Below are 12,831 nucleotides of genomic sequence, written 5' to 3'. Positions count from 1 at the left end.
AAAACTACATTCACAGTCTTCATGAGAAATCGTAAGCGCACACATGTTTAAAGAAGTACTTGATGACGCAAATGTAATGATATCTATGTTACGATAACGTTTTTTTTTCTAAATGTGGCCCAGTAGACAAACAAAAAGCAACAAGTGTTGATTTTATGATGTCTTTGCACACCATTAATCCCGCATTACGCACATACAAAACACGGCGCTTCGCATATGCAATCCAAACACTCATCATTTAGCACTTTTGCTGTTTCTGGGCGTCTTGGTCTCGAAACGCACATCTATGCCAGACGTGGAGCGTGGCGCTACCGTTCGACGCAGGTCATCACCCGATGTACATTCTCGCGGCCTCGGCCGTGTTCACACGCGGGCAAAGAAGGGTCACGCCGAGTTCCGCCAGAGCGAGCAGCTGCTTTCCATTATTGCGCTCCATCCGAGGTCGGTCGGCCCTTGTTTGCTTCCTCAGCAGCACGTTAGCCTTTTCATGGGAAAAAAAAAAAGAAAAAAAATCATCCCGGGAGCCGAGGTGCTGATTCTTTGACGAGCTAAAACACATAAACACATTTAAATGTCGCTAGATGGTGTAGCTAACCCTTAGAAATGGACCATTTCAAGTATACACATTCGCCAAGAATAATAAAAACTGTTTGTATAAAATGATGACCCGAGGGCAGCCATACGTGGATTATGGCGTGGACGCAAACAAAACAAATATAGCTTACAGAAAATCATTAATAAATCCGCTTAGAGAGAATACTCTAACATTTAAGGATTAGTTATAAAAAAATTCATGTCATGTATAATGTAAAATCTTGATTGTTACCAAACAGAATACAAAGGTTTCTGCAATTCTGCAATAATATCAACAACACTTATGAGGAATTTGTACATTTTAAAAACACAGTTTAGAAGTAATATAAGATTTCTCCATTTTAAGGATTTTACACTGTCGAACATAATTTTGTTATTGTTGTTTGTAATTGTTTTATATACGTGTATGTATGTTTAACCTTTTGTTCAAACTAAAAAAAAAATGAAATTCCTTCGCCCACCTTGTTCAAAATAAATTGGACATCTACTGACCTCAATGGGAAAAAAAACAATGGCAGCAAACTTGTAAAAATATTTCCTAGTAATAATTTACATTAACGACCGTCCCGAGTTAGCATCTTTTACAATGTCACTTTCCTGAATTTGCGTTCCCCCCTTCCGCCAATATGTTTTCCTACTAACGAAATTGCCCCCAGTAACAGCCCCCCTTTAACTGGCACCATAAATTTCCCAGTGGCGTGACCTTCTCACTTTGTAGTTTTGATGCATCCCAGACGCTCCAACAGCTCGGCTCTCGTTTCTTCTGTTTTGTGTCTTACCATCACCAGATTTAAAAAAAAAAAATAACTCCACCTGTGACCTAATGACCTCATTTTCAGCACAAATGACATCACTCGTTCCCACGAAGCAAAATATTGTGTTGATTCATAAGGAAACATAACTGTATATGGTAGTAGGCATACAAATGCTATTCTACCTAACATTAGCACATGCTATGCTACTTAACTATAAGTATCTTTGCAAAATTGTCATCTTATGTGGAAGTGACACAGCAGTTTACCTATAGGACATGAAAAGGGGGCGGCCGGTGGAAGAGTGGTTAGTGCATGGGCCTCACAATGGGGGACCTGGGTTCAAATCCAGGTCGGTCCTCCTGTGTGGAGTTTGCATGTTCTACCCGGGGCTGCGTGGGTTTTCTTTGGGTTCTCTGGTTTCCTCCCACGTTCCAAAAACATGCATGGTAGGCTGATTGGACACTCTAAATTGCCCCTAGGTGAATGGTTGTTTGTCTCCCTTGTGCCCTGCGATTGGCTGTAAACCAATTCAGGGTATCAGCTGGGATAGGCTTCAGCTTCCCCCGCGACTCTTGTGTGGATAAAGCGGTTCAGAAAATGAGATCAGATGAAAAGGGAGGACAGGAAAGACTAGGGCACATGTGTCAAAGTGGCGGCCCGGGGGCCAAATCTGGCCCGCCGGATCATTTTGTGTGGCCCGGGAAAGTAAATCCTGAGTGCCGACTTTCTGTTTTAGGATCAAATTAAAATGACGAGTATAGATCTATATTAAATTTCCTGATTTTCCCTTTTTAAATCAATAATTGTAATTTTTAAATCATTTTTTTCTGTGTTTTTAGTTCAAAAATCATATTGTAAAATCTAAAAATATATTAAAAAAGCTAAAATAAACATTGTTTTAGATCTATAAAAAACTGAATATTCAGGGCTTTTAATCCAGTTATTTTAATTCATTTATTTTTGAAAAAATATCTAAATATTATATCTAAAATGGTCCGGCCCACATGAAATCGAGTTGACGTCAACACGGCCCGCGAACCAACCCGAGTCTAACACCCCTGGACTAGGGTATGCTGATTTTATACCCACGCAGACCCCAATACACATTTTTTAGAGTGGTCTTTTATTGTGGGCAACGTTCATTCAATCCTTGATTCATTTTCCGTGCCACTATTCCCCACCGCGGGGGTGCTGGACCCAAGTGTAGGCACCCCGAATTTATTTTCACAGGGCATAAGGAGATAGACCACCAATCACACTCATATCTAGGGACAATTTAGCATACAGTTAGCCTAGCATGAATGTTATTTGAATGTGAGGGGATGGAAGAGTACCCGCAAAAAAACCTGCAGGCACGGGGGAACATGCAATTTCCACGTAAGAAGGACAGAACCCAACAAGGATGGAAATCTTTATCTCCGAACTACTATGTGGACATTCTAACCACTGGTCCGCCATTTTTATTTAATAAGCAGTTAAATGATGCCCTCAAGCCACTTGCCATTATTCCCTCTCAGCCATTTGCCTTCAATGCCAATCATAGAGAAGGGCTCTGATTAAATCAGCCCGTCGTAGCTTTCGGCACAAAAGCCAGCACTTAGTGCTCTGCCACCAAAGGACAAATGACTCTTCAACTCCTCTCCAGAGATCTCGTTTCAACCCTTTTAATTACGCGTACATCTGGAAATCGGCAACAAGAAGTGTTTAAGGATTCCTTCAAGTCATTGAATCCTTAAATAGCCCAGAAAAGTGTTCAAGGACGCTATTTTAAACAGTGTCATTTACAGAAATGACTAAATGGATATAAGAGAATCGGAGTGCCATTTCAAGCGCCTTTTGGGACAGAAAATATTGCGATTTATCACCATTTTGATATATTCTCACACCCCTACTCTGTACTATTTGCTTGACTTACGGGTTATTCTATTTTTACTGTTCTGGAAGCTGTAGCTCAGTTGTAAAAAAAAAAAAAAAAAAAAAAAAAAAACTCTCAAGTGCTGTGCCCTGTCCGTTCTTTGCTTGCGACATCATTTATGGGATGTATATTTTCACGGAAGGCCATCCCAGGAGACTTGAGAAGAAAGGTTAGGGCGAGTTCAAGTGCCAAACTGTCAACAACTTGTAGGCTTATGTTTAACTTGCTGAATCCGATAAAGACTGTTTAGCTATCTCCTCTTGGCCAATCGGCACATTTGTTTTTGAGCATGTGACCTTTGTGAACAGAAGGGAACAAAACAATGAATAAACTCCCTTTTTAAATGTTTCTCAACTCATTTTATGGAGCTGTCACTTGTTTAAACGTCCGACTGCTGTGTTAAGATCCCATTAAGTACTTAATGACCCCTCAAACGACGAATGCATTGACCAGTGCGTCCACCACGCAGGCTCATCATTTGTTTCCAGACACAATAAATGGGAGACTACAAGACCCTTTTTTTCACCATCCTCAATTAGCAGCCCTCCATTGTTGTCCCCGCTATCGCTTAGCGTTAGCACAACTGTATTTACGTGCCTCTGAGTGGAGCCTCTTCAGCTTTTAGGGAACTGCGATAAGGTTTCCGTGGCGATGGACTACAATTTACATGTTATCTCTTCCCCCTTGTGTACCTACACTGTGAAAACACACCTGCTTTGAAATACCGTATTTTCCGCACTATAATGCGAAAAAAAAAAAATTCTCAAGAGTGCATTTTATAATCTGGTGCGTCTTATATGTGGATCAATATGGGTTTATCATTGTGCGCCTTATATAGGAAACACATTTAAAGATTGGTCATTCGTTGAAGGTGCGCCTTATAGTGTGGAAAATACGGTCGTGTAATTCCTTTTGAGTATAAATTGACTAGAAATACATAAAAATTGTGAAAAATTATATAGACTTTCATAGATTTAATTAGCTTTTCTTTGAGTTTGACACCTGTTGTGTAGAGTATCACACTATAGTAAAAGACAACTGAATTATTTTGGATTTTCGCAATTTTTAAATTTATCTTGGCATGTAATTAACTCATTAAGTACCAAACGTCATGTCACCAGACTCTTTAAAGCGCTTTAGAATGTTATGTTCTAAGGCTACCTCAGCGTTGAATTTACAAAAAGATGATATTTACCATCTTTTATCAGGAAAAAAAGTTTATTATCTTTTCCCTTCTATATTTACAAGCAGTTGAACATCATAAACATCATGAAAATATGTTTTTGGTAATGAATGGGTTAAGGAAAAGGTCCTTCAAGATGGAAAAAATGAAGAAGAAGAGTATAAAATAGTTCTCAAACACATGAAAATGTCTTCAGGGTCATTTTATTTCTAAAATAACTTCTCCATGACGTCACATGAAGTTCATGGAAGTTCAAACAAAGTAAACATTTTCCTTGCTGGAAATTTGCACATGCTTAACATCATCATAAAAGGGGCTGACTAATAATTGACTTTTTTGTTGCTTGGATTAATAGAACGCCATTTTACAAGATGTCGACGTGGCTCTATCGGTATTTATTGATTTTTTTTGTCCAATCACCAATCACGTAATTTTGATCGTTCACAGATGCAGGCGAGCGAACGTGCAGACGTTTCTGGTCGCAAGGTGCCGTCAATTTCACGTCGATGCTGCTCAGCAGAGAAGACGACACGCTGTACGTCGGCGCTCGCGAGATTCTTTTTGCTCTCAACCTTTCGGACATCGGCGCCGCCAAGCTGCAACGAAACGTAAGTTTTGTCGCCGTGGAACCGTGTACTCATTACCATATCCCATACTGTGCAAATACTACACATACAGTAATCCCCCGATTATCGCGTCTTCACTTATCGCAAATTCACTACTTTGCGATTTTTTTTCTGCTTTTGCTATTAATTATTATTTTTAAAATGTTTAAAGTTCATAAAAATGTGAAAATCCACACTGAAACTTTTAAGCGGAAGCCATTTTTGCTATTAGGACTCGGCACTGAATATTTTTTTTATTTTTTTTAAATTTATTATTTATTTTTAATAGGGGTGACCCTACTTTGCGATTTTTCGATTATTGCAGTCTACATGGTAAACATTAAGCGCAATATTCGAGGGATTACTGTATACGCCCACTGAGTGTTTTGCCGCTTCTGTCAAACTGTCCCGGACTTCTATAGCTGTCAATGGCAGCCAGTGAGTAATGTTTTTTCTTTCCAGCTCACATGGACAACTCCGGACAAAAAGCGAGGCGAGTGCAGTTTCAAAGGAAAAGACTTGCAAGTGAGTTGCTGAACACCAACTTCATCAGATTAGATTAGATAATTTAATTCATCCTGTATTCGGGAAATTACACTGTCACAGTAGCAAGGGGGTGAGAATACAGACACAGAAAAATACGTTCTACACATAAATAAATAGGTAATAAATAAGTAAATAAATAAGCGTGTTGCATGAAATATATATAGCTATATATAGGTATATATGTGTGTATATATATATATATATATATATATATATATATATATATATATATATATATACATTGACAAGAATGTTTTTTGGGGTAGAATTGCAGAACTTGCAACTATTATATGTAGTAAAAAAATCAATTTTCATCCTATACTTATTTACGCAAGTTTGAGCAGCAGTAACAATTTCCTAAATACTAGCATCTACTCTTGGGAAAAAGCTAACATTAGCACGGATTAGCAACCTTGTTTTCTGATTAGGCCCTGCATTTGATTTTTTTTTAATACAGACTATTAGCTTTGATCTATTGTTGTTTATTTTATTTTTATTTTTTTAAATCCACCATCTGCACAATATTAACTACACATAGCCGCCTTGGACTTTGTTAAATAACGGCAATGAATCATGAATGTGCTGGAAAATGTGTTGTGGGATGTTATGGGGGTTCTGTGTGGCCTTTTGTGGGATGATTGAGTACTGCATTCATCCCAAATTTGGCGGCTTTCTTCCAGACGGATTGCTTCAACTACATCAAGATCTTACTTCCAGTGAACGGAACTCATCTCTACGTGTGCGGAACGTACGCCTTTAGCCCCACCTGTGCTTACATTGTGAGTTTTCAGCGGGTTCTCCTGCAAATGGATTCCTCATTCCGAAAAAAAATTTCACTCTTTGGTCATCTTTTTGTGTGCCGTTTCCAGAATACTGCCAACTTCTCGCTGGTCACAGATGACTCCGGCCAGATTGTGACCGAGGATGGACGCAGCCGTTGCCCTTTCAACCCGGATTACAAGTCCACCGCGATCATGGCCGGTGAGGAAAAAAGGGCTTTGTTTTACTTTTGAAAGGATTCGCCGAAAGCGCCCACGGAGATTTGTCCAGCCGCAAGACAGATGTTTTTCAGGCGCTCCCGTCTCTGGTCTTGTGCTGCAGATGGCGAGCTGTACGCCGGCACCGTCAGCAATTTCCAGGGAAATGAGCCCATCATTTACAAGAGTCTCAGCCAAGGAAGCGCTCTCAAAACGGAAAACTCCCTCAACTGGCTTCAAGGTGCGGGGATTCCTATTCATGCTTTTTAGGATACTTTTCCAATTTTCCAATTCATTTTCGGAACCGTCTATCCTCACAAGGCTCGCGGAGGGTGCTGGAGCCTACCCAGCCAACTCCAGCCAGCCAATGGCAGGGCACAAGGAGACCATTTACGCTCACATTCATACATCGGGGCAATTTAAAGTGTTTAACCAGCCTACTCTGCATGTTTTTGGGATGGGGGGGAGGGGAACCGGAGTACCCGGGGAAAAGCCACGCAAGCCCGGGGAACATGCAAAAAACGCACACAGCGAGTACCAACCTGGGATTGAACCCTCGACCCCAGAAATGTGAGACCGACACTCTAACCCAGGGGTGTCAGACTCGGGTTGGTTCGCGAGCCGCGTTAACGTCAACTCGATTTCACGTGGGCCGGACTATTTTAGATATAATATTTAGATTTTTTTGATAAATGGATTAAATGAACTGGATTAAAGGCCTGAATATTCAGTTTTTTATAGATCTAAAACAATGTTTATTTTAGCTTTTATTTTTAGATTTTACAAAATGATTTTTGAACTAAAAACACAGAAAAAATTGATTAAAAATTACAATTATTGATTTAAAAGAGGGAAAATCAGGAAATTTAATATATATCTATACTCTTCATTTTAATTTGATCCTAAAACAGAAACTCGGCACTCATCATTTACTTTCTCGGGTCACACAAAATGATGCGGCGGGCCAGATTTGGCCCCCGGGCCGCCACTTTAACGCATGTGCTCTAACCACTTGTTCGCCGGACCGCCAACTTTTTTTAACACAGAAAAATACTCTACGGCACCCTAGACATGATATTAATAAAAATAATAATAATTAGCTCTTGCACACGCTCAATTAAATGCTTACCTTAACGACAAAGTCTTGACAAGCGATGCGCTTTTGTAAGTGAAAGTATATAATTAGCACCTTTGAGAATACTGTTTTTGGTTTTTGGTTTTCAGATCCGGCCTTCGTAGGCTCCGCCTACATCCAGGAAAGCCTGCCCGAGGGCAACCCGGTGGGCGACGACGATAAGATTTACTTCTTCTTCAGCGAGGCGGGAAAGGAGTTTGATTTCTTTGACAACACGGTGGTGTCACGTATCGCTCGCGTGTGTAAGGTGAGTTACGCTCCAAGGCAATTCAGAAAAATAAAGGGGCTTTTTTTCCCCGAGGGGTGGCGGGGGGCGGTCTCCCTCCCAGACAGCCATCTTATCGAGCAGGGTGTATTTAGGAAGATTGCAGGTGCTTAAACTATATATCATCTACTGACAGTTTAATTGGAATGAAAGATATCAACGGCTACGTTTGAACTTGACGTTGCAGGGAGACCTGGGAGGGGAGAGGGTCCTGCAGAAAAAGTGGACCACCTTCCTCAAGGCGCAACTCTTGTGCTCGCTGCCCGATGACGGCTTCCCCTTCAACATCATCCAGGACATGTTCGTACTGACTCCGAGTCCCCGCAACTGGAAGAAAACTGTATTTTACGGCGTCTTCACGTCGCAGTGGTAAGAAGTTTATTCAATGTACGACTATACTGAAATGATTGAAAACCATTGGAAATTATGATTGGGCCTTGAGATGTTTAGGATTAGTTTACAGGTTTTTCCAAAAACTAGAATTTTGTGATTTCTGTGAATGAGTGCGCGCTATTGCACTTTGCTCAATTTCCTATCCGCAATTACATTCATTCATTCGCCCCCTGCCGTTAATGGCGGCCAATGAGTTAACGAGGAATCTTTGTATCCGTTTTTGCTAACGCAACCAAAATGGTGCCGTTCAAGTGGCAGCCGGTGGCGGTAGCTCCGTCCACTCTTGCTCGTTTTGTGTTTTTGCTGCTTTTCTGTCTTAATGATTGGATTTGGTGATTCTTAATGATCCCATTTGCTTTGTACTTTGCGCTTTTGCTATGTTGTTCTGCGGCCTTTGCGACTGTAACTGTCTAACTTCTAACTATGCCTTTTCTTGCTACTGTCACAATGAAATTTCCCGAATACGGGATGAATAAAGTTATCCAATCCAAAAGACCCCAAAACCAACAATTGAGATCGAGTTGGCATGAATGTGGCCCACGAACCAAATTGAGTGGGACACCCCTGCTTAAGAGTGATTCATGGCGTTTGTGGACAGGTACAACGGCGCCTCGGGGACATCAGCCGTGTGTTCCTTCACGATGGAGCAGGTGGAAAAAGCTTTCAGTGGACGCTACCGTGAGGTCAACAGAGAAACCCAACAGTGGTACACGTACAACCATCCCGTCCCAGAACCGCGGCCTGGAGCGGTGAGTCCCCCTGCTGGCTAACTGGTGTACAGCATACCCACAGTGATGGCAATTTTAGCCCTTTTTTGATCCGTTTGCGAATGATGGCGTTTTGATCCATGCCATAATTCCACAAGGGTCATGTGAAACAGTGCATGTCAGAATTTGAGTCCTGATTAGTTGAGAATAGTGGCAGACTTTTAACATGAAAGAAATTGAAATAAAACTGCGTCTGTGAGAAAGGCAAAATATGCGCAGGATAATTGTGAGTATATTCCAAAAACACGATTTGTACACAGAAAACACATTTTTTTGTCGGCTTTAAACACATTTTTTTGTACGTAGCATTTTACATCACGCTTATGGAATCATGACATAAATCTAACACCCTACAAGTGTTAGAATAGAAAAATGAAAACATATTTTTAGATAGACTTCGAGGAACTTGTAGTTTTGTAGTGCTCATGTATTAATAAAAAATATAAATTGCTGTTCAATATCAGTAACACTTGCATCACTTACTTTCAGTTATGATTATTATTTATGTAATTGCATCCTATAATGGGAACGTCATAGCTCAAACTTGGTGGGTCACTCCCCATTTCTTTCTTCCTAAAGCCATTATCACGCGTATGAATTATGTTTACTTCCTCAAAGACGTCAGGTTAAAAAAGGACGGGCGTGGCATGCTTTCACTTTGTTACTTTTGTTGTGATTACATGTTGTTTTTTTCCACTTACAAGTAACACAACTTTCGTTTCGTGTGTGTTAACATTTTCCAAATAAGACAATATAAAGTCATGCTGTGCAATATGGATTATCACGGGTTTTTTATTCCGATATTTTATCGCATATCCTTTTTAATATCTCTGTACAGCCTGTCTATTTATTTACATGTCCCCTTAAAAGGACTTAATTCAATACAATTAATCTATTTTGAGTTATCTAGAGAAACATTTCGAGAGGTTTTTGCACACTCTGTTTATTTTTTAACTGGCATTAAACTGGTCTACTATAAATATTAAATGGATAAAGGAGTGTAAACAGAAGCAGCATGATATTTTTGCTGAAATGTAACAATATCTAATTATCCAGTATTTATTGTGAATAGTGGTTTTGAGTTTTAGATCATGGTGCAGCACTAATAAGAAGATATTTTTTTCCACCGCAGTGTATCACCAATGAGGCCCGCAAACAAGGCGTCCCGTCCTCGCTGCACATGCCCGACAAGGTTCTGAATTTCGTGAAAGACCACTTCCTCATGGACAACGTTCTCCGCAGTCAGCCTCTGCTACTGAAACGCCACGCTCGCTACACGCAGATCGCCGTCCATCAAGTGATGGCGGGGGGCAAGGCCTACCACGTGCTCTTCATTGGGACAGGTACACGCACCCATCGTTCATCAACGTACTGCTAATCGCTTGAATTATTGCTGTAGAGCAAGGGTGTCAGACTCGGGTTGGTTCGTGGGCCGCATTAACGTCAACTCGGTTTCATGTGGGCCGGACCAATTTAGATATAATATTTAGATTTTTTTTAATAAATGGATTAAAAGAACTGGATTAAAAGCCCTAAATATTCAGGTTTTTTTATAGATCTAAAACAATGTTTATTTTAGCTTTTTTAAAATATATTTTTAGATTTTACAAAATGATTTTTGAACTAAAAACAGAAAAAAATGATTAAAAAATGACAATGATTGATTTAAAAGGGGGAAAATCAGAAAATTTAATATACATCTATACTCTTCATTTTAATTTGATCCTAAAACAGAAAGTCGGCACTCATGATTTACTTTCCCGGGCCACACAAAATGATGCGGTGGGCCAGATTTGGCCCCCGGGCTGCCACTTTGACACGTGCTGTTGAGCTTCTCAAATGAATGATACTAATAGAGCCAACCCGGGAGAAGAAAGGTATCAAATTCTAAAACAAAATTAGAATTGAGTTTAGTGTAAAGTTAGATTAAATCTATTTTTGAGTGTGTCTGCCTCGTAATCCAAGTTCATTTAAATTTGTTTATGTTATGTTAAAGGCGTGTTGCCGTGCAAAGTCTCCCCCTTCTCTCTCCCCTCCGCAAAATCCGTCTAATTATAGTACTGTTAAACACATTTTAGTACTATTAAAGCACTAGTTATTTGTTACTTTATTAATCGATGGCGAATTAGAACAAATAAAAATGTATATGTATGTATGTGTGTATATATATATATGTGTGTATATATGTGTGTGTTTATTTATATATATATATATATATATATATATATATATATATGTGTGTATATATGTGTGTGTATATATATATATACACACATTAATTCTAATTATTAATAGATGGCGAATTAGAACAAATAAAAATGTATATGTATGTATGTGTGTATATATATATGTGTATATATGTATGTGTGTTTATATATATATATGTATATGTGTGTGTATATATATACATATATATACACATATATACACATATATACATGTATATATATGTATATGTGTGTATATATACACATATATACACATATATACATATATATATATATATATACACACATATATATAAACACACATACATATATACACATATATATAAACACACATACATATATAGTACATGCAGTCACACTTGTTGCGCTCGTATTTAACTGTGTCATTATTTGAACATTGGTTTAAAACTAGCAGTGTTTATCTTATTTAAGAAAGTGAGTCAAATAAATATGACGTGATAGGAAAAAAGTGTCATCAGTTTCGGGTTCTGCTAACTGCTAACTCCAGTGTAATTAGCTTCATTTCAACATTCAGGATAATTATTGTGAAATATATACAATCTATACGTTATGAAATGTTGATTTTACATTTGATTTCTTTTCTTAGATGATGGCCGACTCCATAAAGCCATGAGCGTCAAAAATAAGATGCGCATGATCGAGGAGCTGGTTCTCTTCCGTGATTCGCAGCCAGTGCAGCACATGGAACTGGACTCGGAAAAGGTAACGCTTGCAGAGGCGCCGTAACAAGCGCGACCAATGCATTAAACGCCATTTTGGCTGCTCCACCAGGCGTGACGGGCGGCAGACGAAAAGAGACCTCGTGTTCCGTCAGCTCATTATATGCGCCGCCGCTCTCTTGGTGGGGGGGAGCGTAAACAGCTGTGCGTGCAACAGCTGGTGTCGAACGCGTTTTCGTACAATTCAGACAGAAAAAAATAGGGGATATTTGTAGCGTCATAAATTCATATGACTTGTACAAGTCAATTGAGAAAGGAAATTTAAACAGGAATCGTGTGGTTTCACGCGGTTTAAGGTTGTGTTCAGAATTATCCTATTTTCCAGACCATTAGTCGCACATTTTCATTGGTTGGCTGACTTTTTACCCTCAGAAAAATGCGATTAATACTTTATATTTTTAACCCCGTCTTGATGGTGTATTCTTTGGCTGATGCAACTTATAGTCCATCAAGTACGGTAACCCGTCACATTCAAATTAGGGTTGGTACCAAGAATTATTTTAATAATGGATCATCAGTCAACAGTCATTCCAAATCACAAAATACAGAAAAGGTGCTGCTTAAAAAAATGGCAAAAATGTTGATCATTGTTTAACAAAATAAAAGCCCATGTTTGTCAAGGTCTAATTTTGAATGAACACAATAATACTAATGATACCACTTTACCTTTATGTAATATTACAAACAGGCTAGAAACTTTTAAACTCCAAAAAGTATTCATTTTTCAA

The 12,831-nt window shown here is 39.2% G+C and overlaps 1 protein-coding gene across 3 annotated transcripts in view; it reads left to right on the top strand.

Moving 5' to 3' along the window:
• Window positions 1-12,831, top strand: part of LOC144071112 (semaphorin-4B-like) — a 59,495-nt gene that overhangs the window by 39,336 nt on the left and 7,328 nt on the right. For all 3 annotated transcript variants that reach the window (XM_077595946.1, XM_077595947.1, XM_077595948.1), the window contains 10 exons: window positions 4,895-5,055; window positions 5,515-5,577; window positions 6,279-6,377; window positions 6,468-6,579; window positions 6,700-6,816; window positions 7,800-7,957; window positions 8,163-8,344; window positions 8,967-9,117; window positions 10,268-10,478; window positions 11,971-12,086. In XM_077595946.1, the coding sequence (XP_077452072.1) occupies window positions 4,895-5,055; window positions 5,515-5,577; window positions 6,279-6,377; window positions 6,468-6,579; window positions 6,700-6,816; window positions 7,800-7,957; window positions 8,163-8,344; window positions 8,967-9,117; window positions 10,268-10,478; window positions 11,971-12,086 (1,370 nt within the window). The remainder of the gene's footprint in view (window positions 1-4,894; window positions 5,056-5,514; window positions 5,578-6,278; window positions 6,378-6,467; window positions 6,580-6,699; window positions 6,817-7,799; window positions 7,958-8,162; window positions 8,345-8,966; window positions 9,118-10,267; window positions 10,479-11,970; window positions 12,087-12,831) is intronic.

Source organism: Stigmatopora argus, chromosome 3, assembly GCF_051989625.1.
Source record: "Stigmatopora argus isolate UIUO_Sarg chromosome 3, RoL_Sarg_1.0, whole genome shotgun sequence".
Taxonomy (NCBI): domain Eukaryota; kingdom Metazoa; phylum Chordata; class Actinopteri; order Syngnathiformes; family Syngnathidae; genus Stigmatopora; species Stigmatopora argus.
Note: the sequence above shows the minus strand (reverse complement) of the source record. Positions and strands in the feature narration are given on the sequence as shown.